The following is a 26,248-nucleotide window of genomic DNA, read 5'->3' on the forward strand; positions in this document are numbered from 1 at the left end:
CGATTGGCTGCCTATCGGAGCCTGCGCGTCGGGGCTCTCGTGGTGGGGGCGAACGCGCGGGCTGCGCCCCCTCGACGCCATCGGTTCACTAGACCGAGCGGGCGAGCGGGCGAGCGAGCGAGAGAGAGAGAGAGAGAGAGACGGAATTGCGGAGGCGGGATCATCCGCAGGGTGGATCTTCCCAAAACCCCCGCTCGCTGCCCGGCTTTGTCTTCCTTCGGAGGGAGAGACTCGGAGGGCTTCTGAGCTTGCGAGCTTTATCTCTCGGGGATGCTTTTTTTACTCCCGAGATATTCGGGGGGCTGAGTGCTAAGTGTGCGGGAGCGAGGAGCTTCGCTGGTACGCAGCTGCTTCGGTTTTTCGAGGCGAAACGATGATGATTCGGAGACGGGCACACGCGTTGGGAGGCGAGGCCGAGGGGCGATCAATAGCGCGGAGCCGCACACGTGGGCCAGCGCTTAATTGCTCAGATGAGATATCGGAAGTTAAATCTCGCGGAAGAATCGCTAGTCAATGGCTCTCTCCGCGATGTCGTGCTTCGTTAAGTCAGGATATGATGGGAAAATTCGGCTGCGCCTGATCAATTTTTCATCGAACTTTGCGCGCGTTACGCTCCAAAGTCTCTTGAACCGTGTCCAAAAACGACCTCCGCGTCCATCCAGATCGTCGGGGAATCGATTAACAATAGAGTCCCTTGCCTCCTCTTGCATATCTCGCATATCGGAAAATACCCCGTTGTGCACGCTCGGTTAATGTTAATAGCAGGGGCTGGCGCGACGACTGCGTCGCTGCGTCGCTGCGTCGCTGCGTCCTCCTCGGCTGGCTGCTGCTGCCCCTTTCGTCGGTGAGTTAGAGCTTCCTGAGCCGCTCCGCAGCTCACTTTTACCAGTCGGCTAATGGCGAGGGAGGAAATATCAAAACCCGCTCGGCTCTTTGGCCTCGCTCGCGCCGCGGAGAGGAGACAGTTCGCCGAGTGTAAACTTGGTTCTCGAGGGAGCTCCTCCTTTGCCAATGTTTTCAGGCGATTCTTCGTTTCTTCGAGGCTTCGTGCGGACACGCGAGACTTTCATACGAGACTTTCTCAGGAAAGGACCCTTTCCGACGACACTGCCTCGGAGAGATTCGACCGCGCGAATTCCCTCAGTCTGACCAGCGGCGACTTTCACTACTTTGGAAAAAGAAAACTCCAGGATTTATTCGCAGAATAAACGTAATCGCCATTTGTCACGGAAGCCGAGCGCATTCAACAGGTTCGCAAGAACATTGAGCGAGAGCAGCGGCGGGCGCAGCGCCGTAAGCCGAGAGTTTGTTCACATGTCTTTTCTGGCAGCGTTATAAACTTATGCGGCTGCCCGCAGACAGATTAACTGCGCCATCGCCGGAGCCGCATATCCTGTGATGCTCTTTTGCACGCGATTTTCGGGGCTGGCCTAATGGCGATGCATGAACATTCTTCCGCCCCCCCCCCCTTTCTATTAGGATAATTTATTTGCCGGCGCTGAGCTATGGCTCTATGCTGGCCCGGCTGGATTCATGCACCGTTTAGCCGAGATTCCGCGCGCGCAACTGGCTCGTGTCTCATTTTGCCAAGAAAAGCAGAGACAGCAGAGAGCGAGGAACGGCTAACATAAAGCCGATGAATATTTCATATCGGTTTTCAGCGCAAGATGCTCAAAAAGTCGCAGCAGCTGCGTGATTTGATTCGCCGCTGAATTAGGGCAGCTCACACGTGTCCCTGTGTCTGTGTGTGTCTGTGTGTGTGTGTGTGTGTGTGTGTGTGTCGGCTGTGCAACCGGAACGCATACACCGCGCCCCGCTATTAATATCAGTTAACCAGCCGATATGATCGTTCGGGTCGTGCATACTGTATACTGTATACAGCCGTACGCGAGCGACCCCCATTGATCGGACTGGCGCTAATTCGGCCGAGTCACGAGTCAGCGAGAGGGCGGCGAGAGTCTCGCACGAGGTGCGAACGGATGATTTGGCCAGTTAGAATGCCCGCTCGGATAAAAGTCTTCGAGCCAAGTACAGCGTAATAAATACACGCGGGCAGTTAGAAGCCCCGTCCGACATTTTTGGCGCGTTCGCGCACGAAGCCGCGGCCGCGGGCTCGATATCGACGTACGGGCAAGCCTATCGCACCGCTGCGATCTGAATTATTGTTGCAGATAGACAGCGGCGGCGGGAGGAGAGAGCGAGAGCGGGATAATCGAGACTGCGAAGGGCCCAGGCAGGCTTTACAGCCCAGAGCGCACCGCGTGCACACACACACACACACATATCAGATACCGATATATACCGATGGCCGACAGCTGAGATTATCTTCCGCCGATCTCTCGTGCGGCAGATTCTCTTAGCCATTCATATATGCATGGCGGTTTCCCTCTCGCGCACGGCCTGCCGCGGACGTATGCGCGTACGCGTGCATTAGACTTGCATACTCGGTACGTAAGGAGGCGTGCGGAGCCCTCGGACTGCGCCTAAATAATAACTTTCGATTGGGCTCCAGGCTAGGCTCGCGGAGTTATTTAGCGATTCTCATTTCTCTTTATGCTGCGCCCTGCAGATCTCGCACAGCCTCTCCGGGCTCGTCGAAATTTTCGCACAGGTTGTAAAGCCACTAATGAGCGCCGCCGCAACTCCCCGTAGCCCAGATATCCAAACGCGGCTCGCAACGGCGAGCGGCACGCGAACCTGATTGACTTGTAGATGAGGCGACACGCTGCTGCGGCCGTTCCATCTAACGCGGGGCTTTACATGGCTTCCCTGTATCTCCTGGCGGTGAGAGGGCTCGTCGGGGATATTTTACGTTCTGCTGCTGCGCCAGCTAATCTTCGATGAATTAATGGCGTTCCCCTGCCGGGGCGCAGCGTTGCCGATAACGCCGACGGCCAACGGAATTATCGGCCCCATGACACCTCCTGTCCGCGCGATAGCGTCGCAATTGCGGCGAGTCATTACTCAGCGACACTCCGCGCGCTTTTTTCCCTCTGAAAAATCGTCCTATAGCCGCTTCATCCGCGAATCGTCTTCCAAACGTTACGTCAGTTCCGAGCGCCATGCCGTCATACTGATTTCCGATGGCGCGCGTTATCTGCTTAATTAATCTCCCCCGACGCGTGCACGCGCTGGCCGATTGATTGAAATTCGCCCGCGGCCGGTCTTGTGTCAGCGCTCGATAAGTGGCGTCGCGCCCCTAGCGCCCCCTGGCGCCCCCTAGCGCCGCCTAGGGCCGCCTAGCGCCCCCTAGGGTCGGCGGCAGGGCCGCGCAGCCTGCATAGCCCGCCCCAGCCGGGTCGCGCGCCACCTTGACCGCGGCCTGCCCTACCAACCCGGCGCAGCGGCAGCAGCAGCGGCGGCAGCGGCGGCAGCGGCGGCGGCGGCGGCAACGGCGGCGGACTATTGATCGCGTCGGGCCGCCGCAGCGCAGCAGCACCGCGGCACCACCCCGATTGGCCGACTGGTCGGGCTCGCTCCGTCTCTGTCTGGCCCGCGTACCCCCGGTGGCTCGCTCTTCCGTGCCATATTGATTCGAGCACGAAGAGTACGAGGGCGAGGGGCTCGTCTCCTGCTGGCGCGCGCCGCGTGCACTCGGCGCCGCCGCGCTCGCATAAGGGGGTCGAAAGCCCTGTGCAGGGGAGCGAGACGGAGCGAGTGGGCCGCACGCGCGCGCGCGCGCGAGCACGCAGACACGCTCCCCACACTACGAACGCGCCGCTGCTGGCGCAGCTATCAGTGCTCTCACCGCCGCTGCGTCCCGCCTAGTCGCGCACACAGGCAACTCGCTGGCAGCAGACGCATCGCTCCGCGGCGGTCCTTCCCTCGAGGCCCTCTCGGGAGTGCGAGTACGAGCGAGTGCTGGTGCAGGTGCGCGCCGCGAGTCGCGGGTCGCGAGTCGAGCTCCCCATGCGGGCAGCGGCCGCAAGGAGCCGCGGCAGCCCCGAGTCCAGCTGAGCCGGCGCGCTGGCCCAGGCCGAGGACGATTGCCCCGGCGGCCGGCCTGAGCAGCGGCAGCAGCTGTCCTGCGGGAGGAGCGGCCGAGGATCATCATGGTCATGATGGCCGGCATGGACGAGCACGAGCGCAAAGTCGTCGTCGAGTTCTGCCACCTGCTCGAGAAGAGCAAGCAGCTGTTCAACGGCCTGAGGGACCTGCCCCAGTACGGGCACAAGCAGTGGCAGGCCTACTTCGGCCGGACCTTCGACATCTACACCAAGCTCTGGAAGTTCCAGCAGCAGCACCGGTGAGTCACGCGACGGCCTGCCCGCTCCTCCACCTCTCTCTCTCTCTCTCTCTCTCTCTCTCTCTCTCTCTCCCCCTTGCTCCTTTCTTCGTCTGCGACTCTGCGGCGAGGGGAGTAGGCTCCGCGAGCGGTTTTTCTCTCTGCGCTGCGCTGCTGCGGCGCGCGTGCCTTGCAGGGGCCGAGAGTTTTGTTTCTCCAGCGGGCAGCTTGCGCGGATTCGCCCTCTCGCTCTCCTTCGGAGTCTGCCCAATCTCGCTCTGCGGGAGTATGCTAATTCACCTAAGCGGCGCCGAGCTTTTTATAGGTTGCGCGCGAGTTTCGAATTCTGAGCCTTTCTCGCACGTCCCAGAGAGCTGGACTGCACTGGGGAGGGGGTTGGCTAACACCGAGCTGAAAATATTAATATCGACATTTTTCCGAGAGTCCAGAGAACATCAGGAGTGCGCTTTGATGGCTCCAGCAGCGACTGCACTTGTCAATAGCAAGCCCCTCGGAACCTAACCTCCCATCTCCAAAACAAAGCACCCCACCCCGTGCGCCCCGAGAAGCGCTCGTGTTTCGCCGAAAAATCATCTCAATTTATCCGCCTAAAAAGCCCAAAAATAGAGCCAATGCCAGCCGCCACCCACGCTCCCCCGGAGACCTCTCGCGTTACTCCTCTCACACGGAAGCTGCTGCTGCCTCCTCCGCGCGAGTAGTGGCCTTTTTTCGCAGTCTCGAGACTCTCTGCCTTATTCTACCCTCTTTCCACCCTCTTTCTTTGTGTAGCGACGAGGGTTGCTGATCGCCTCGCGCGCACCAAGCGATGCCATGTGATCGGAATACGAGAGCGGACGAGAGAGAGAGAGAGAGAGAGAGAGAGCTATTTTTCCCTCTTCCAAAGTTCTTCTTAATTGTTTGAGTTCCGCTCGGCGCGTTTGTTTATAAAAAAAAGGTCCGGGGCGCGGTGGCGACCCAGTTTCCCGCGGGATGGGAAATAACGAGTATGTGTCGATATAATGCCGCCGCCGCCGCGAAGGCACGTTGGGAGCGTTTAATTTAAATATATTGACAAGAATCGAGTTGTGTGCGATCTGGATAAACGGCGCCGACGTTAATAGAATTGTAACGAGCAGTTATTTAGAGCGCGTGTTTCTCGCCGAGTCGAGCATTTTTAATCGTTCTCGATTTCATTTCTCGCAGAATCGTTGATAATTTATTATTTCGACCGATTGGCAGGATGCAGGTTAGGTTTGAATAGGAAAAGTGATCTCGTTAATTTTTCAAATGGAACTGTTTATCGCTCTGCAAGAAGCCAAATTTTCAAAAACTTAAGAATATTATGCATCAGCTTAAGCTACACCAACGATTTTTATTTCGCAAACCGCTCACGTCTGCTAATAATAGTCGGTGTATAATACTTGCTTAAGTTGCAAGGGGACGCTAAAAATCGATATAATTATAAATTCGTAATCGGGTTATCAAGACTCTCCGCATATGGCAAGCAGCTTTCATGATTCCGCAGGCTAGCGTGAGCCGAGCCATTACCACTAGGGAAACATTCAATTTTTCCAATGAAGATTTACAGGCCTTTCGAAATTTGAATTAATGCGCGAGTCAGGGCCAAATAATAATAATTCTACCAATAACTTATCGTTGAATCCGAATCGTCGGATGCAGCGTCGTAAATAACGCAGTCACAAGTGCGCGTGAAACGGTCGGTTAATTATCGACTGAGCGAGTAAACAGAGAGCGTGCTCTCGGGGCTTTGAAAAATGCAGCCGTAAGCTTTTCTTCAATTATAATATAGCCTGATCGTTTTGGTATCGTCCGATGCTCTGCAGGCAGATGAAAAATAAAAAGATATTTTCTAGATATTTAGGTGTATATAGTTACGTATATAGGTGTGCGCGCACGTAAGACACGTCGTCGGCGGCTTCTCCCCCCCCCCCTCGCACTGGCAAAGGACGCAGGTTAGGTAGCTCCAACTTCCTGTCTAAGATTTCGAAGCTTCCTCCCTCGCCGGAGCAGAGAGAAGCCGGGAGGGATCTTTCCTTGCGTTAATCCGTAAGATATATATGAGAGTAGCTGACGAGAGCGCGTCGGTTGCAGGGCCATCCTCGACAGCAAGTACGGCTTGAAGCGATGGCAGATCGGCGAGATCGCGAGCAAGATCGGCCAGCTGTACTACCACTACTACCTGAGGACCAGCGAGACGAGCTACCTGCACGAGGCGTACTCGTTCTACGCGGCGATCCGCGGCCGGGCGTACTACAGCCGCGCCGCCAAGGAGGACCGGAGCGACCTGATGGTGAAGAAGCTTAGGTACTACGCGCGGTTCATCGTCGTCTGCCTGCTGCTCAACAAGATGAAGCTGGTGCGCGAGCTGGTGCAGGAGCTGGACGCGCAGATAGCCGACTACAGCAGCACGTACGAGCCGGACGACCAGGTCGAGTGGAACCTCGTGCTCGAGGAGATCAAGGCGTTCGTGAAGGCCGAGTCGGCGCTCGCGGTCCTGCACGCCGAGTCGAACGCGCCCGTCGTGCTGACGCACAGGCTCGGGGCGCTGACCTCGCCGCCCGTCGAGCGCTCGCCACCCATGTGCCTATCTCTGCAGGAGATCCTCATCGTCGGCAACTGCGCCGAGCAGGTTCGTAGAGCAGCACTCGGTAGACTCTAGAGCTCTAGCTCGGGCCTCGCCGCTAGTAGAGGCTTCTCGCTTTGACCACTCGTTCACCCGGCCGCAGGTCAAGTTCAGCGAGCTCTCGATGGACATGTTCCGCATGCTGCAGACGCTGGAGCGCGAGCCGCGGGACGACCCGAACCACCTGCACGACGCCTCGCCGGCGGGCCGCATGCCCTTCAGGCCGGGCCCCTACCCGCCGGAGAACGGGGCGCCGCGGCGCGAGAACCCCCACAAGTATCTCCTCTACAAGCCGACCTACAGCCAGGTGCAGGTCTTCCTCGCGAGCGGCTTCAAGGAGCTCCCGGCGAACGGCGCGCTGCTGCTCTACCTCTCGGCCGACGGCTGCTTCTCCACGGTCAAGCGGCCCGAAGAAAGTGAGTAGCCTTCCCTTGCCAGCCGGAAACTGGCCGACTGCCTCGAGACAGGCGCGCACCCGGTGTCGGCTGCGAGTGGAAAGCGGTGCGCACTCATGTCCCCTCGTGTCCGTCCACTTGTACCGTTTCAGTGGGCTACGACCTGGGCGGCGTCTCGACCTCGGCGAAGCGCGAGCCCGAGCACAAGGGCTCCCAGGCCCACGGCCCGCAGCAGCGCCTCGCCGGCGGCAAGGAGCCGCACTGCCTCTACCCGGGCGACCTCTACCCCTTCACCCGGAAGCCGCTCTTCGTCGTCGTCGACTCGGACAACAGCTTCGTGTTCCAGCAGGTCCCGCGCTACTTCGGCCAGCCGCTGATGGTGCTGATGTCGCCGCAGGAGACGCCGCCGAGCCTGCGCGAGCTGCGCCACGCCGGCAGCCTCTTCACCCTCTTCCTGCACTCGCCACTAGCCGCCTTCTGCCTTATCTGCAACGTGGCCAGCCTGCCGATCCAGCACTGGGAGCGCTGCCAGCGCTACGTCGAGCAGTTCCTCATCGAGGCCAGCCGGCTCGTGCTGCGCTCGCGATGCGGTAACAAATCTCACTCACCGATCCTATTATACCTATACGATGAGCTCTCCTCCGGCTCCAACTCCCGCGACTCTTTCCTGCAGAATCGAGCGTGCTGCAGTTCTTCGGCGACGACTTCCTGCGGCTGCTGCTGCTGCGCTACGTCTTCTGCGACGTGGTGCTGCACCTGCACCGCTCGTTCCGCGGCAGGCAGCAGAGGCCGCGCTGTCAGCCGCCGCTGCCCGAGGCCGAGCTGCTGGAGCACCCCTCGCTCCACCACCTGGTCCTCGACCTGGCCACCTGCCTCGACGCGCGCGACCACTTCCCGGACAGCAACGAGCTCGCCTGACCCAGGCGATTGCCGGCTTCGGTCGACTTTGCCGATCAGCACTGGTAACTCAGCCCCGCTTCCTGCTTCAGCCTTCGTTAACTCGAGACTAACGGGGTAATTTCGCTCGCGCAGGGAGCAGCAGCAGCAGCAGCAGCACCGCTCGACGCCCAAGTCGCACCAGTACGGCTCGTCGGCGCGGGACTACGAGTACGACTACTGCGGCAGCGCCGGCGCCGGCTACAACTACAACAACAAGATCGCGAGCCTCCGGCCCCACTGAGTCACAGTTTTCCCTTATTCCTCTTGCCCGCCTCTTTTGCGCGAGGCCTTTTGACTGGGCTGCTGCAAACTCTCCCGGCCGACGGATCATCTCACCACTCTCTCGCAAACTCCCACCTTCTTTACCTCCGATCCGCTATTCGTTCGCTCGTACGCTCCGCCACGCATCGTTCCTGTACATATACTTAAACATAACTATCGTCCGTGCGCGAGAATTTGCAGCAGCTTTGCCTTTCCTTCGAAAAAGGAATCAAGTATACAGAGAGAAGTCATGATGGATAGAGAGCGAGAGAGGTGCGGTAATTGGGTATTTCACGAAGTTGCATTTGTCATCGACACACATTGCTTTTTAATGACCTAACTATACTACCAGATGATATAGATTTTTATCCTTAAGAAACATGTTGCAGTTCACGCGCGTTCCAAGATTACTGAGACAAACAGGAAGCCGGTTAATTGATAAGCGAAACGGCCGGAAAACTTTTCTTCTTCTCTACTTGTCCGACTTTCTCATTCTGTTCCACTAAGGGAAGAACTATAATTAACCTAGTCCAGGTATAGAACTGTTATTAAAGGAATACTGCGCATTAAAGAGAAAATCTTATTGAATCTACGCTATTTTTTCCGTTCGAATTCTTCAGACGACTCGAGGGGAGAAAACATAATAATGACGATGATGTATATTTTCTGTACTGAGATACTTGAACATAAAGAATATAGTTAAATTTGATAAACGCAGACGTTATGCATATTAACGTAATTCTGTTGCGACATTTCGCACTGTAAAATAATTGTAAAGTTTTTAAACTACGGTATAACTTCTACAATTTTAGAAAACTTAGCTAGGAAATGAAGGGAAAAAAGTTCACAATAAAGTTAGGATATTATTTACTTTTATTAACTAAAGAATTGCGGCGGGATGAGGATGTTGTGAAATACTCAATTAAGATGATTCATTATCGGAGTTACAACTCTCAGCGCTATAACTTCACTAATTTTGAGACAATGGGGAAAATATACATATACTGAAAATGTAATATATATATAAAACAAAAAGTATATACGAATCCAAGGGTTTTCTTTAAAAGAAAAACAATTAGCCTTAAGGCGCGAATTCATCTTGCTCTCGAAGGAACAGGCTCCACTTTTGTTTGGGCGTACGTATATGAGCTGTCTCTGCATGCATAACGGCAAACGAATATTACGCGCCGGGCACGAGAGGGATGAAGTCCTAAATTAGAAGCGACACTTTCGAGCGAATTCCTCTTGTGAAAGAACCATATATTTTATATTTTTATCAACGCTACGCCACTTATTCCTTTCTATCATTCTTTAGTCTTGACTAGGAAAACAAATATCAATACTCGAGAGATATTCTTTCAACGTTTGGGTCGTTGAGTAGCTGCGATTGCTCGTATAACAGTTTCAAATAATCACGCCGCAATTAATTTCTATACAAATGCAACAACTTTCGAGTAGACAAGTTCCCTGTTCGACCCAAATCTCGCAGTTGCGCCTTCAGCGTTGATGCACGCGCAAAAGATACTTGAGAGACGAGGAAATAAGCAGATAAATAATAAAGAAAAAAGTGTTCGCGGATTACTGTTATACAATTATATAAAAGACGAGAGCGAGAAGTGCGAGCGAGCCACAATCGCGGTACATACAAACGCCGACCGGGTAACTCTTGCGACTGCTTGAACTGTGTGCGTCTGTCTGCCTGTCTGTTTGCTGAAAGAGACGAAAGGATCTGAAGGATATAAGAAACGGAAAAGATATTATAAATAATAAACACACGCAAGAAAAATTATATATATATATATATATACATATTGAAATACATATTAAACACGTACACACATGTACTCGAGCGGAAAAAAACCTTGACACGCGCCTGCGAATACTGTGATTCCCTTTTTTACAGGCTCTACGAGTAGTGTATCTTGGGCGGAGAGCAGTTGTATTGTAATCGGAAATGACTATGCTTGTTGATTCTGTAATGATCTTTGCTTGTCGAACTAAAGCTCCGATATCTGCGCATATATACACGGCTTTATCTTCTTTGCGAGCTGTTGCTGATTTGTGGGAGACGACATTGTCGAGGTGTAGCTGAGACGGTTCTTTATTATTATTATTATTATTATTATTTCCAATTCTGAGAAAGCAGCGAGTTTTGTTTATTTCGAAACGATTTTTAAAAATGTTAATTATTGGTCGACCGCACATGTCACATGCGATTGTTTAGTTTTAAGTAGATCATTGCTTTGCTTGCTTTTCGTTTGAGAGTTGCTCGTCTAGTCCTTGTTTAAGACTGCTACTATATGGCATTAGAAAAAATCATCTGATTGATATTAAAAGTTAAAATATATAAGTTAGAAGTGTACATAATGAATCGTGCGGCGAAACAAACGTACAAATTGAAAGATGAAGTCAAAAAGACGTTACGTCATCGTTACATTGATTGTGATCGAGGCAAAATTACGGAATCGAAAAATGTATATGTTCTTCTCTTTTATGGGAGGAAATATCGCTCTCAAGCAGAGCGAACGTCCAATTTCAACAAATCCATCCATCTAATTTAGAGTAAACTTATAATCTCGTTGAATGAGTTTCGACATTATCGATGATGATCCCGGAAGGAAATATAATTAACATTTGCGAAAACACTTTTCAAATAAACAAAGCAGTCGTCTTCTTCGCGATTATTGCAGCCTGGAAAATACCGTATACCGTTGATTTCGAGACTATAGTCAGTTGAGAAACGTGCGTGAGTGATAAAAGCAGGAGAATGAGACTTGAGCGAGAAAAAAGCTGCGCTCAATCGATCAAATCGTCCTTGTTTGATCGAGAATAATTCCGCTTGTTGCGCGCGAAGAATTCAGCTGGGTTCTTGCGTTTTTCATTAGCGCCGATGCCGTAGGGTACATATGCATATAAAATACACACACACACCCACACACAAGCTTTTACTTTTCGGTTGAACGGTGATGTGCTCGATGTGAGTGAAGATGAATAGATAAGAGATTAAAAAAATTGTTGATTGAAAAGCGCGATTTTCTACAGATAAGTATTTTGTGAATCGAGAATCGTTCTTGGCCATATCGAGAGCGAGAGCCGGCGAATGCGCTGAGAAAAAGTGAAAAACAAATGAAAAAAAAAGAATGAGCGGGAGAGATTGCGCTGCAGCTATTATAAGTTAGACGAGGATTATAAAACGACAACACCTTGTGGTTTCATCCATAATGTAAACGCTATACTAAGTGAAAAAAAAAACAAAAAAATTACGAGGGACTTTACAGAAATAAAAAAAAAAATTTGTTGAAACGGCGTCGTTGGTCGAGAGTAATATTAAAATACGAGAGGAGACGCCAGTTTTTCCACGGCCACTATCGGTTCCGCTCCGCGGATTGTAAAATAATTTTATACAAATGATGATAAAAAAAAAAGAAATAATAAAACTTTAATAGTTAAGATGTTCGCGGGGGGCGGGGGCCAGGAGTAGCCGTAGGAAAAATTGTTACTTCCGACTGCCCGCGCAACGCTCGAAACTTGCGAAACGTTGAATTATAGGCTCTGTGTTATGAATAAAACTTGATGCTCTTTTCGACAAATAGCTTTGACACGTTCTTCTTTCGAAATTCCTAAACAATCGTCATCGATCAAATACGCGTGTAGAGATTGATCTTTCAACAGTGCAGGGGCAAGAGGAATGGCGAGAGAAAAGGTAAAGTGTCCAGAATGCATGTAATATCGCTTGAAAATGTAATAACGCAAATGTTTAATTTGCAGTTTGAGAGGCCCTCTTCGGCAGCAGCACGACCACGCAGCAGCGGTATTTGCACTTGAGAAAGTTGCTAAAATAGTTCAATTAGACGGAAGGCTGCGGCTGGCTCGGAAGCATTTCCCTCCCTGGAGTCGGGGGGCATCGTGAAAGCTCTTCGACGGCTCCTTGACACCAATAGTGGAGTGAAGATGAAAGAGGCGCGGCGACAAGCGAAGGAAAATGGGCTCTGCTCTCTGCTAATACGCTTTTTCTCTGTCTGTTTGCTTGTTTTGGCCAATACACATTTACTGCTATCGGACGCGTGCATGGATCTAGTTGTGCTATGAACGAAAACTCAATTATCCCAATTAATGAGCATCCGAAAACCCACCCAATCTCGTTGCTTCTCTCCCACCCACGCACCTGCGCGCTTTATTTATAAACAAGAAGTGGAGCGCCGGAGCCCTCGCGGCGGATGATTAATGCGGCGACGCGCTGGTTCTCGCGCGCGGGTGCTTTAAACTTGAAAAATGCACGGCTGCAGAAGTGCGCGAGCGTGTCTTCTCGGGGCTTTCGACTCCGGCGCTGAGGCTGCTGATGCCAGCGGTTCGGACGACGAGGAGCGCGTCGTAGAGGGGGCAAAGATGCGCGGAGCGGTGGTATCGCAGTGTAGTAGTGCAGTAGCTTTTATTCGCTAGATTGGCCGATTTCCCGGCTAGAGTCTGGCCGATTCTCTTATTATAGACGAACGTAGAATTTTCATTTGGTTTCAGTTAGTTTCGAAAAAACGCTTGTATATTCGCTCGCGTATTCTCGGAAAACAATAAAACGAGAAAAGTGCAGGGAAACAAAGTTCCCGCGGCAAAGCTCAGACGTCTTGAGAGCGGAGGCGCACAAGTGGAGCACAGCTAAGCGGAAAATGCCTATAAATATTCTCACCTGAATCTCTCTCTCTCTCTCCCTCTCTCGCTCTCTTTCGTGGATGTCGACTTGTGAGGCTTCTTTCGCAATTTCCGTTCCTCGCGAAGCCTCTTTATTTTTTAACGCTTATACGCTGTCCGTTTATTGCCTCGATTTCAAAACATCTGCTTGAAGTATTTTAGAAAATCTGACATGGTCAAAGTCCATTGAGAGTTGCTGCAATGCGCTCCGCCGATTATCTTCTCTCTCTCTCTCTCTCCCTCTGTCGCTCCCGTCTCTTTCATAACTACCTGCAGCAGCAAGTCGCGAGCAACACGCGGTATGGCCCTCAAGCCGCATCTTTTGTCTGCCTCGCACGTTTGGCTCGGTGCTTCGCATTTCTCGAAGTTTGCAGTCCACCGATGGCCCGATCGCGACTCAGAACCGGCCGAGACGCGCGGCCAGTAGCAGCAGGTGCGCACCGGCGTCCCCGACCTTGACGCGCCAAGGCCGAGCTCGCCCGGGTGCTTCGAGAAAAAATAATCCCCGAGTGGATAGCCGAGCGAGGAGGTGCGTGGGTGTCTTCGAGTGTAGCAATTATTGGAAGAAAATATTATTCCTCAAACGTCCGTCGTGTGCGGGAATACAAGTTTGTTTTGAGAAGTGTAATGCGCCGATGTGCAGCAGCTGTGCCGGGAGAAGAGAAAACTGTGGTGCGCTGGCTCGCGAACTCGGTCAAGGCCGGTTCGACAGTTGTTATTCGACTATTTTTTAACGGTTCCTCATTATTTTCAGGGACATTGACAACTTATTTGAATATTAATTTAATTTACCATCTAATATTACAGCTGCTATTCGTTCTATTTTAGAAGCCGCAGCGGTTAGTTTGCGTAAGCTCAATTTCATTAGAAATAATATGAACGAGCCATTGACACAATTGCCGCTGCTATTGATGTGACCAATCGTCGTTGTTTTCCCTTGGCCTGAGAGCTTTTGGTTTGTAGCCCACGGCCTCGCACCACGTTTCGAACCTCAATTCTCGATAATTTTTGAACTTGCACGAATTCGAAGGCTCGCGTAATATTGGCAAATTTTCTGCTACAGGCGTCGGGAGAGTGAACATTTCCAAGCGGCCGGCCGATGCCAGGTCTCTAAATGAATGCCCTTGAAATGCTCCCTCTCGTCATCGACGTACAATTACAAAGAGGTGTAAATCGAACTTGCAGCGGGCGCGAATCGTCCAGATGAACCCGCATCAAGCCTCGGCCCAGCAGCAGCCCGAGCTCCTCGTGACGAGCAAGCCGCCGCCGGTGCCGAGCAGCAGGAAGCGCAAGAAGAAGGCCGCCGGAGAAGCGGGAAGAGCGATCGGCGGCTGCAGCCCAGCTTCGAGCTCGTAGTGCCCCACCACCGGGCAGCGGCGCGGCCCCGCGACCCGAACCGAAATGGAAAGCGACGCGGGCCACGGCAGTCGTCGCACGCGCAGCGCCTCCCGCGCGTCCTCCACCTCCAGCAGCCTCGAGGTGCGCTGCGCCTGCCAGTACTACCGGAGCGACTCGCTCTTGCCGGAGCGCAGCGCCTTGGCCGCCGCCAGTACCGCTGCCTATCAGAGCTCGCGGCCGAATCGGCCGCTCCTGCGCAGGATGGTGCAGACGCCGCCGGCCGGTAGGAAGAGTCAGCCGGCGCGATGCGGGTGAGTTTTCGAACGCAAATGTCAGCCGCTCATGGGATTATTGACCCGCGGGGATGCTGGCGCGACTCTTTTTTTTCATCGCGACACGCGATGAAAGGGTGCGGACCGAGCGCGGAGTATTGCAGAGAGAGAGAGACTCGCGTGCGCGGCTTGCTTGCACTGCCAAGAATGACGCCGAAGAGAGTCAGGTTCAGGTGAGCGCTGCTTTGTTTATTTACGCGCGGGGCCTGCTCCAGTGCACCGCTCGAGGAACGCTGCCATACCGTCACTTGGACGTTCCTCGGACCTCGCAAACAGCTCCTGGCGCGATTCTCAAGTGAGTCGCAAACGGCTCATTTCCATTCGCCTTGGCGGCTTTGGTCGCTAATAATAGACGAACCTAATCTCGGCGACAAGCGGCCGAGCGCGACTCTGTCCTTTGTTTTCTCCTTTTTCAATTCGAACGTTCAGCTCTCGATCCTCGGCATCGCAACGCAACCGAACGAGCATCGCGTCTATTTCGACAGCTCGAAAACGACGCCTATCTTCTATACCTACATGTCTGTTCGCACCTCTTCTAAAATTAAACGCGCTAACGAGCAGCCTCCGAGGCGCAGGCGCGGCGGGTTCACGGCCAGTACCTTGTCGCTTTCCGTCGATTCCACGAGCTGCGAACCGATCGACCGAGCCGATTTTTATATGCTATCGACTGAGAGAGAGAGAGAGCGAGAGAGCGAGAGAGAGAGAGAGAGTTGAGAACGACTGCATTGCGCGCATTCGCGGTGATGCAGCGCGGCAGGTTGACCAGCGCGCGCTACTGCGGCTATTTAAGGTCCGCGAGGCTTGGCTATAGATAGAACCGCCGGGCAGCTCTAGCGGCTCCCGGTGCCTCCACTCGCCGCCGGTCCAGTGTCGCGCGTCGCGTCGCCGGGGACTCTATATGACTACTGCGAGAGCTCGATAGCTGCCGATTATCGAGAGTGAGAGGAGTGCGCGAGTAATCCCAGTGCCAGCAGCATGACCGCTCGCAGATGATGTTGACGAAAGAGGATTGCGCTGAAAACATGGAGAAAGGGTACAGAGTTTCGCGTTCGCATCTTTTGGCCAGTTGCCTGCGTATGGGACGTTACACGCGTCACGTCTCTTTGAAATGTGATAACCGCGTGATAATAGCGAGGAATCCTCCCGATACGCGCTGACTAGTAGATACATGCCCGCGTTATTGTATAAAATACCCCGACACTCGACGCCTTCCGCGCGAGTTTACTCATATATTCCTGCGAAAAATGGACGTTTCACTTGTTTGCTCAGGACCCCGCAAAACGGATCGAATTTCACGCGGCGTATTTATACCCTTGGAAGCCGGGGGCTCCGAATTCTAAAGATGATGATTAACTCTTTGCTCTTACGTAACGCGCGCGCACACCGCAATGCGCTGAACGCTCAAATCATCGATAAACAACTACTGTGGAACACTGAGCTTTCCAGGCCTGTAATTTGACAGGCTATTTTTGAATGTGAAAAAAGATGAACAGCGAGGTGTGAAGAGAGAGAGGACGATTTTCACGACAATTTTCAACGAAAGAAATTATCGTCTTTAGTCTAGAGTCGGCTTTTTTTAGTTTATCCTCCGCCTTGAAGATAATTTTTTTTTTCAGTCCAACGTAACATTCTTTGTTTGCTCATCCGCAGCGAGCACGAGTACGAGCCGATCGGCCAGCCGGTCATGCGGATGGCGATCTCGCAGCACTCGATGTCGGTGCGTATGGTCGCGCCAGTGGTCAAGATCACCGACACGGACATGATACCGGCGGTGGACAGCGACGACAGCATCGACGATCGCTACCGGTTCAAGCAACGCGCCCTCATCCTCGAGGGCGACGTCGTCCTGCCGCTCGACGGCCGAATCGAGGACAGCGCCATGGATGGGCGTAACCTCGGCGACCAGACGATCGACACATCGGCCGACGAGTTGGAGAGTCCGCAGCAGCCGCAGAACAGACTCGAGGAGAGCTTTCAGATGAGCGCAACACCCGGTGCCGAGTCGAGGACCGACGCGGAGATCAACACCAGTCAGGTGAGTGGCTTATCGATAATCTGTTTTACCGACCTGCCTGCCTTTCGAACAATCAGAGCTGATAAAGCGGTTTGTCGAAAAGTTCTTTATTTTCATCGATAATGAAACGTGAAATGCTTCACGAGTGCAGAGAATACATTGGCGTCGAATACTAATTGCAACGGCAGTTGTATCTGTTACCGGTTCCACTCAGGTACTGAGTGCACTCGTTGATTCGTTGACCGAGGCACTTGTTGTCACAATCCTTCTGCTGTTCATCGGTACAAGTTGTCGGAATCACCCAACCTATAGTTGAGACATATTTGTTTCGATTAACTGGTGCGAAGAAACCTTTTCATTTGGACACACACACACACACACACACACAATTTTCGGATCCGACCACGCAAAGTTTAATTTTTGTTTTCTACATTAATAGTTCATAATGTTTTTATTTTAAAAACAAAAGTGGAAAAGTGTCAGTTTTTCATGAATAAAAAATCAAAGTTATTTATTTTTTCTTGAAAAGTTTATTAAAATTATTATGAAAAGTAATCTTATTTGAAATATTATAATAGAATAAGCTAATCATAATTTTAACGTAGTAGTAAATGTAAGCAAAATTTAATTTTTATCTCTACTTACATTGAGTAAAATTGATGAGGATAGCTACAACGAGTAGGCAGAAGCACAAGGTTTTCATCGTGATTTTTTATTGAGCAGTTAAACTGTTGTAGCGAATTTGAGAGCAAAAGTGAACGACTGAACGCAGAGTATAAATACTTTTTTTAATTCGTAAATGGAATTAATCTCCAGTGAATCGCCTGTGTTGCACTTGAATAAATATTAGATTTGCATGCGTAATCTTAGAATTTGCGTGTATAGATAATGTATGCATTTATGACATTTTTCAAAGAAATCATTGGTGAATTTCAACTTTTCACGCCAAAAAGAAAGGAAAAGATTTATCGATTTAAGAATTAAACAGTGATAATAAGAATATGCGTCATGTAATATTTGAAATGTCCTTATCAGTCGGTGATGGTTAGATGAATTATACGAATTCAAATAGTACGTGAATTATCAGGCTGAGTATGCTAGAACAAATTACATTTTTTTTTTTTTTTGCTAAATGTGAGGATTTGTTGCTTATTTATTACTTTACATTTCATTCTTCATTTTTCTTCTCGGCTGAAGTTTCATGCTTCCATTTTTACGGACGATGATGCATCGGGGTAATGCTGGTACCAGCCAAATCTCTGTGCAGTTTTATTACATTTCGTTCCAAGCATAGCAAAACTATACTTAGAGTAAGATGCCAAGTCTGATGCTATCTCGATTTCAAACGGGGCACGAAACCCTAAGATAGATTTGATCTCCAGTTATGATTATCCAACGCGAATCTTATTTAGATTTATTTATTTATTCGATTGACGCGTTGTCATTTACAATAAATAAGATTCGATTGTTGTAACAATTTTTTAGCTCATTTCGCGACAAGTAATATTTATTTTGCGAAAAAGTGTCGAGCATGGTGAGCGTAGTAGTTGAACGATTTTAGAGAAATAGCAAAAATATTCTCTCCGTCAGGTGGACTCATCGATGATAGAGGAGCTGCCCTTACGCCGAGGCGCTAGCGGTCTGCAGCAGCGACTGAAAACCTCCGCCGGCAAGATCCGTTCGCGCTTCAAGAACATCCAGAAGCCGACTTTCTCCATGCCGCACATGCCCCATCGCCAGGCCAAGACCGAAAAGCCCACGACCGTCGCGGCGACGAGTACGACGACGACAGCCGAGAAACCTCCGGCTTCTCCTCGACCAGCCGACCAAAAAGCCAGTCGAATGGAGCGTTTCCGCATGGCATTGCCCGAGAGGCCCAGGTTCTCCCTGCCCGACAAATCCAAGTTCCATTTGCCCGACCGGTCCCGGTTTCATTTACCCGATAGGTCCAAGTTTCATCTGCCCGAGCGTCCCAAGTTCAACATCGACCGAAGCAAGTTTCACATGAAGAAGCCGAACATTCAGCTGCCCAAGTCGCTCAGCCGTCCGAAGAGGTGCGCTTCTCAGAGGGGCTCGCTGGTAGGTTTTTCGATCGTGCTATAGTAGAATCTTGGTCGATCGATGAAAGAGGGATTGAGATTGAGAGAAGAACGTATTTTCAGTCGCGAGAACAGAGCCAGGCTTCGAACGCCGATGCCTCGTCGTCCACCAGTGCCACTCGGCGCAACATCTTCGACTTCTCCACGTACCCCCGTCCCAAGCTCTTCGAGCGCAAGTCCAAGGCGAAGGCCGAGTACGTGACCTCCTCCCCCAAGGAGTCCCGGGCCCAGTCGAGCGAGTCGTCGACTTTTCCTCGAGCCAACAGGTCGTCCTTGTCGCTCAGCGCCAGATGGGCCCAGCGGTTCGGCGAGACGGTCAAGGGCATCCACCACGACGACAGCGAGCCGCCAGTCGACAGGTCGAAGCCCTGGAGGCATCCGTCCCTCGAGGAGCCTCGGCTTTCCCTGAAACCTCAGACGTCGCAGGAGGAGGAGGAGGAGGAGGAGGAGAAGCTGCCCTGGGAGAATAGCGAGAGGAGGACCTACGACGCCGAGGACGAGGAGGAGAGCAGGGAGGCGTCGTACGGAGACAGGAGCGCAACAAAGGTAACAATGCTGGTACATACATGTTAAAATCTCCTGGAGTTTCGAGGCTTTTTCGTGTTGGTTTTGTGGGCTGATGTCGATGCACTCTGTTATGCGGGAATGACCTTTTTATATTTATTGTGTGGGGTGTGGGTCAGGTAGTTTTGGCATATATACATATGCACACTTAATACTTGCGTCAAATCTTTTTCGACGAGACGGTATACTTTAGCATGCGTGGATCACTTGTTTAATTTATGATTGAGTTTTTTCTTTTTTTTCACACTCATATAGTCGCTCTGTACGGGTTGTAAGTACTTTGTTGCGCCCATTTGTTGAGTTTTTGGTTTGTCGCGAATGATCAAGCTGACTGGCTTCAACTGTTCCGTCTCTTTTGTCAGTAAACTATAAATAATAGAATGTTACGTAATGGGTGAGGTATTTTGTTGATCCACACTAAATTTCTTTCTTCTTTTATAATTCATTGTCCTGCTCATTATTTGTATAATTATACACCTACTCCGACACCATACTTATCATGTATTCCGCCGTTGCATGGATCTATATGCGAGCTATTTCAATCACTTGAATTTCACGTTTTAATACCTCCTATGTACCGATGCATCCGTATGCATACATCTATGTATCTCACAGTTTGGCCTTTTTATCTTAATATGGAAATGCGCTGAGGTAATAAATGATTGAGAGTTTAAAGTTAGCTTTGGAATGATTTTTCTTTCTAATTCTGAGGAAACACCAGCACAAAGTTTTGTATATAAATTATAAATATATCAATACCTGGATTGATTTGATTCTTTGTACATTGTCGTTGGCTATTTCGATAACATTCGTAGGTATGAGTTCGGATTAATAAATTTATGTATACCTAATAATTCTTTGGGAATGCGTTTATATTATTAAAAACTGTAGAGCGAGTAAAGACTTGAAAATGTTGAAAGTGTAGATTTATGTGAAGCGAATGACAAGAATTGACTAATGGAACGAAAACCAAAAAAAATGTCTAAAATGACATAATAATAAATGTGCTGCAATTAATTGTCCAGTAGTTGGAACCTGAAAATTTCTATTCTAGCTGAAAACTTTAGAACTACTAGTTTTAACGAATAACGTTAGTCTCTTATATAAAACTATATAGTAGTATAGATTACATTTATCTATAGCGTAATTTAGTTTTTTGAATTATTAGAAATGTTATCTACAAGCAGGTTCTTGCTACAACGGTGAATGAAATTTCATAGCTTGTTACAACCGATTCTCGAAGAGGTTTTAACATGTATGTACCCCACAGGCACCAGAACTTTCCTTCGACAAGGAGCCAGTGAAAGACCCGCGACTGTACGACGAACAGTTGATGACCCGCATCGTGGCCGAGGAGCCGAAGAAGAAGGTCAGGCTCGTCGAGGAGGATGAAGCATCTCTGCCTGATCCTGAGGTGAGCCATCAGTAATTCTGCACAGCCGAATTATCCTTATTGCTGCTACACGACGCAACCTCGCGCTTTCAGGCCGAAGACGAGCACCACACATACCACCCGAAAGAGCTGTTCGATGGATCTTTTCCACCGGTAGACCCCCGTGAGTTCCGAGTGGCCAGAGAAAACTCGGTTGACTTGTCGGAGGATGAAGGTTCATCCATGCGTTCGGATCGGGAGATCCAACAGTCGAGTGGTAGCTCCTGCGAACGGCGCAGACGAGGCGTCATCGAAGAAATTGATTCGGACGAGTTCTTCCTCAGGGAGAAGGGCATAAGTCAGGAGAACATGCGGTTCACGCTCATCAGCGAAATCAGGTCAGCACATATAGCTTATTTTTCATCTTAATTTAATCAGCCTTGATTGGTGATGATCCTAATAATCGGTGCTTGATTTACACCGATTAAGAGTGCTACTATAGACTTGAATAACCGCATATTGTTTTACTTCGATAACAACGCCAGCTCCTTCTTTACTCAACACAGAGACGCCCTGAGGCCGCGGGTCACGGCTGAGATCGAAGAGATACCACCGCAGCGGCCCAAGCGCACGCGTTCGCTGCGAAAACGCCGGGACGAGTCTGTCGAGTCCTACGACGCCACACCTCCACCAGAAAAGCCAAAACGCGAGCGCAGTTCTCTGCGCCAAAGTCGAGAGTCCTTCCATACTCAGCCGTCCCTGGAAAGAGTCAACAGTCTGTCGCGACACAGGATTGTCTATCAGACGGAGACAGCGCCGATGTTGCAGACCAAGGACGATATGGCTAGCGAGCCTCTGGATGATATAGTGGTGGTGAAACCGGCAAGGAGAAAATCGAGGAGCTCGTTAAGAAGTACGAGTCAGAGCAGACTGCCACCAGAGGAGCAGAACATCGTTTTGGCGCCCATGCAGCAGTCGATGACGAGTGAGATTCCGACACAGGTCCCGGTACCCCCCGTGCCACGTAGGAGGAAGAGATTGAGGCGGGATAACACCAATCAGTCATCTAGTCTGAGGTATGAAGTACTTCCGCCAATTAGGTTGAAATTTTTTTATTGGTCCTTTTTTTTTGTATGTACTTGTCGCCAACAGAGTTATCAACTGCTCGCATTTCTTTCAGCGTAAGAACAAGCGATAGTGCGCTTTGCAATGGCTTCCACGATACCGGTTCCCTTCGTCACTCGCACGAACGCATCCCCCCAACACCACCACCGACACCTCCACCTCCATCTCATCCGGATGAACTGGATTACATCGAACCAGCGGCGGCTCCAGTAACCTCTCATCCACCACCTGTTCCTCCAAAACGCACGCGGTCGCACTCGCGGACGGCGAGTCTAGCGCCGGAGGACGACCGTACGTCCCACGGAGCTGAGTCGCTGCCAGGCGACTTCGGATATGCCGACGAGGACGACATACCCGTCATTCCCCGGGACTCGTCGTCGCGCGAGCCCAGTTTGCCGGGGTACGCGGTTATAGAAAAGAGGGAGAAACCACCCAGACCACCACCGCCCAGGAGAAAGAGGCAGGATAAGTTTGCCACGGCACCGAGACCGTCCAAGAATGGAGGACCCAAAAGGCCGCTGAGGGCTTATAGTACTTTAAGGCCGGCCAAGTCTGATACAATCAGGTCAGTGTCTGCTGTAATCTTCTAAAACGTCATACTGCATGTGAACAACAATGTTTTTATTCAAAATATCTTCACTACAGGAAATCGGTCGAATCAATACCGTTCATGGACGCCGATTACTCGCTCCACGACCGAGAGCCACAGCCAGTCCACAACGACGACGACGACGACGACTTCCACAAGGATCTGCGGAGTGGCGAGGTTCTCAGCAAAATGCAAGGACGACCCTTACCAGCACCTCCTCGTCCTCCTCGGCACCGTCGCGTCGATCGCCATACTCGTCGAAGTCTACCCCGCGAAATAACCCCAGATTTCTCAGAAACGGTGGCTTCGACACAAACCGATCCTCTACCTGACGACCTAGTTATAGAGGAGGAGATTACAAGTGCCAAGCTCGTGGTAACCCCATCGCGACACGGCTCCAGTCAGGTATTGATCAGCACCGAACGCGTTCCTAGCCCCACCAACGGCAGCTACAAAAGCCTCAGCAGTGGTGAGCCAAAGACGCCGCCTATACCGCCATTGCCTAGCAGTGTGCAGCAGAGGGATCCTGTCAGAACGCAAGCTAAAGACACAAGTAAATATCGAATTGTATGAAATCATCAGTAATTACTCATTTGACGGAGTTCATTTTATATGGATTTACGTTTATAGATGAAAGCGACTACAGAGTGCCGTCCTCCGGCGAACCCAGACGACTGGATCCATCTCAACTGGAGATGCTGCGATCGGCTTTATTTTCTTCGGAGGGACCCCTTAGAATACCAAGCTTAGAAGTGGGCGATCTAAAGGTCGAACGGTTAACGGTCTCACAGTTGGAAGCCTACAAGGTTGCAGCTTCTGAAATCGATGCCATCGTAGTATCTGCGACGGAACTGTCGAACAGGGGTGATACCGAGGGCGGCATTCATCCCTCTCTGCTGCAGGAACTCATAGCAATAAGGAATCAATTAGGTACGTGCGTACAATGCTGATGAGTCGGCCTAGAGCCCTTGAAACAATTTCGTACTTTGACTCGCAATCATGCTTCGTCTGTAGAAGCGGTGGCGGCATCACAACCACAGTCGCGTCCCCAGTCTGCAATGGAGGACGCCTGTACGGCTACCAGCAACGAGAGAATCGATATGCCATTGGAAGAATCGAGCAGAGCTGCTGAGAGGAGACGATCATTCACCAGGGAGAGGTCGCCTTTGCTGGTTGTTGAACAATCACTTTCCGGACAAGAGGCTACGAAAGAGATGGGTCGCACCTCATTTCCGCTGTCCGGTTCCACCACTGACTTGACGCTCGTGGCTTCCGACAGTCCTAGTGTCAGCGAAGTCACGACGACATTCATCAGCACTGAGGTGAACACACTGGCAACGATGCCTTTCCTTGTATCAGTGGGGATATCCATGAGTTGATTTATTGCAACTCAATGATATGTGTTTCAGGCTACTGAAGAACCAGTGATAACGATCACGGAAGCCCCAGTCGTTCAACCTTCCCTAGACATCGCAACGGACGACAAACTGTCGAGCCCCCGCACGACCTCACCTGAATCCCGCCTCACGAGATCTTCGTCCCCATCAAGATCTAGGTCGTCGTCCCCGAGTCGCGGTCGTCCGGGTGTCGTGCGTCAGACGGCCTCACCGGTAAAGTCCCTACCCCCCGTGATATCGGTAACGCCCGATAACATAGTCACGCCTACGAGCACATTACCCACGGGCGACAACGATAACAACATGCCACTCAGACACGTAACATCCAGTGGAGTCCAGCCACAACGTGCTGTTATATCGTACCAATCCTCTAACGAGCCCGCCACGACCCCGTCGTCGTTACCCCCGTCTCGCGAGACATCCCAATCCCCACCGCCCCCTGTGACGAGACTAGCGAGGGAGTCCTCTAGGTCACCCCCACCACCATCATCGCCCCCGCAAGCACCTACTCGAGACCCCGACGTTCAGACCCGGTTCATAGCCTTTCCCACCTCACAGATCCCGGCCTCGTTCTTTGCGTTGGCCGACCCGCCATTGTCATCGTCGGTCACTGACCAACAACAACATCAACAGCGCCGCGACGTAGAGGTAGAACCGAGCATTGCGGACATGAGCGGGCAGTTGCTCAGGGCCCTCAGGCACGCCGGAACTCGATCACTCAGGCATTTTGTCGATTCTGTAGTTTCTAGATTCGCCAGTCCAGACGAAGTCGAAGAGACCGGAGTGACCTCCGCAGCTGGAGCGTTGAGCGAGGAGAAGGTACGCCGGATTGAGCTGGCTATGTGCGCACTGCTCATTCTCATTGCCGGGCTAATCATCATGTGCATCTGCACGCCAAGGACAGTCACGCACCACCACCACTGGGACTATTTCAATCCGCCGCAGTGACGATGGCTGAACGCCACCGTCTCTGCAACTGCGGGCCCAATCTGTAAGTATGGGAGCGGGGTGGGGGCTGATGCCGACTAACAAGAGCGGGGGTAGGATAGACCGTACAGAGAACTGTGTTTTAACCCTTTGTGTTGCTCGTTTAGGATAATTTTAACCTGGGAAATGTTACAGTTTTTGAATTTATCGCAGTGAAGTTTATTGGAGTAATATTGCTGATATTTAGTAATAACTCGTATCGCGATCCATCCGTTTTAAAAAAGATTGCCCATTTCTGTAGCTTCACTGCGACAAATTCGAAGAATCCATAAGCATTTGACTGTCTTCGTTAAAAACTGCAATCTGCATAATATACACGTTGTTTTTTTTTTTAACTCTGATAAATGGAAAAAAATCAAATTATAATTTCTGTAAAGTCGTCTGACAATCATGGAATGATCAATCGCAACCTTTTTTCCGCACGATCATATCGAACATAAATGTATGAATGTTCTGATAAATGAGTTTTTACCCAGCAATGTATCACAGCTAAATCCATTTCACCAAAACTAATTAGCAACGATTCCTTCATTGTGCTGTGTACGTCGTTTTCATGATAATAATTAGTTTTAATCATTATCGAGCATAGTCGTAACATACATCCTGTAAAGAGAATGAACTAATGTTTGAAGAATAGAAACCGATGAAATTATACAAGGATTTGCTGCATCTTCTAAATCATGTTAACGGTCGAATGCGCAATTCAAAGGGTTAAAAAATGCGCTATAAGAAGAAATGTTTATATTTTCAAAATCTTGAAGCACCATTTTCCACTCGGGAAAGTTTTCGATACGTTTATCTTCGCGGCATTATCGTTGCACTTTATTGTATTGACTTTGTTTTTGTATATGAAAATTATAGATTTCTACGCATTATTGTTATCGACCTATGACATTATTGTTGAAACTTGTTAAACAAATTTTAATAAAAACTGTGAATGTTTTTGAAAGCTTGTAAAAAGTATCCTTTTATTTACATTTCAGATCCTTAACAATTTGCGAGCCACTTATATAATTCATACACATTAGCAATTCGTATGTTTGATACTTTGATTTACACAACACCAGACACAGCAAGTCCCATATACACATATACTCCATCGGTCATCAATGAAATTTAGTATGTAGTACAAAAGTTAGTTAAATACTAGTTCAAAATACCAAAGACAAGAAATTGTGAGGATGAGTACTTAGAATTATATTTTAATCAAAATTAATATTTAAATAAATTGAAATAATAACTGATACACATAGATGTTTGATTTCTTTAATTGTTGCGAACTTT

General features: G+C 50.3%; 2 protein-coding genes across 8 annotated transcripts; both read left to right on the top strand.

Annotated features, from left to right (window-relative positions):
• Positions 1-3,555: 3,555 nt before the first annotated feature.
• LOC100116186 (protein SCAI) lies at positions 3,556-12,054 on the top strand. Its single transcript, XM_001600679.5, has 6 exons — positions 3,556-4,246; positions 6,338-6,875; positions 6,973-7,285; positions 7,417-7,854; positions 7,938-8,226; positions 8,297-12,054. Exons 1-5 carry the CDS (start codon positions 4,053-4,055, stop codon positions 8,180-8,182), a joined length of 1,728 nt encoding a protein of 575 aa, XP_001600729.2. The 5' UTR covers positions 3,556-4,052; the 3' UTR covers positions 8,183-8,226; positions 8,297-12,054.
• On the top strand, positions 12,051-25,913 carry LOC100680458 (titin). Of its 7 annotated transcripts, XM_031921412.2 has the most exons (15): positions 12,051-12,167; positions 12,233-14,102; positions 14,211-14,253; positions 14,333-14,796; positions 16,468-16,852; positions 18,422-18,910; positions 18,994-19,476; positions 20,765-20,908; positions 20,981-21,264; positions 21,412-21,942; positions 22,047-22,556; positions 22,637-23,133; positions 23,211-23,510; positions 23,595-23,902; positions 23,990-25,913. In XM_031921412.2, the coding sequence occupies exons 4-15, from the start codon at positions 14,549-14,551 to the stop codon at positions 24,923-24,925; spliced, it is 5,115 nt and encodes a 1,704-aa protein (XP_031777272.1). In that variant the 5' UTR covers positions 12,051-12,167; positions 12,233-14,102; positions 14,211-14,253; positions 14,333-14,548; the 3' UTR covers positions 24,926-25,913. The 7 variants fall into 7 exon arrangements, with proteins under 7 accessions (XP_031777272.1, XP_031777277.1, XP_031777273.1 ...); XM_031921417.2 differs by having other exon boundaries at positions 12,233-14,796; positions 23,990-24,190; positions 24,720-25,913; XM_031921413.2 differs by lacking the exon at positions 14,211-14,253 and having other exon boundaries at positions 12,233-13,676.
• The last annotated feature ends 335 nt before the right edge of the window (positions 25,914-26,248 follow it).

This window comes from Nasonia vitripennis, chromosome 1, assembly GCF_009193385.2.
Source record: "Nasonia vitripennis strain AsymCx chromosome 1, Nvit_psr_1.1, whole genome shotgun sequence".
Taxonomy (NCBI): Eukaryota; Metazoa; Arthropoda; class Insecta; order Hymenoptera; family Pteromalidae; genus Nasonia; species Nasonia vitripennis.

What these genes read in the sequence shown, in the direction of transcription:
- LOC100116186 (XM_001600679.5), top strand. Translation starts at nt 4,053, where the DNA reads ATGGTCATGATGGCCGGCATGGACGAGCACGAGCGCAAAGTCGTCGTC. An exon ending in AAGTTCCAGCAGCAGCACCG is followed by an intron (nt 4,247 to 6,337) that starts GTGAGTCACGCG and finishes CGTCGGTTGCAG; the next exon opens with GGCCATCCTCGACAGCAAGT. An exon ending in TCGGCAACTGCGCCGAGCAG is followed by an intron (nt 6,876 to 6,972) that starts GTTCGTAGAGCA and finishes ACCCGGCCGCAG; the next exon opens with GTCAAGTTCAGCGAGCTCTC.
- LOC100680458 (XM_031921412.2), top strand. Translation starts at nt 14,549, where the DNA reads ATGGAAAGCGACGCGGGCCACGGCAGTCGTCGCACGCGCAGCGCCTCC. An exon ending in CGGAGATCAACACCAGTCAG is followed by an intron (nt 16,853 to 18,421) that starts GTGAGTGGCTTA and finishes TCTCTCCGTCAG; the next exon opens with GTGGACTCATCGATGATAGA. An exon ending in AATCAGTCATCTAGTCTGAG is followed by an intron (nt 21,943 to 22,046) that starts GTATGAAGTACT and finishes CATTTCTTTCAG; the next exon opens with CGTAAGAACAAGCGATAGTG.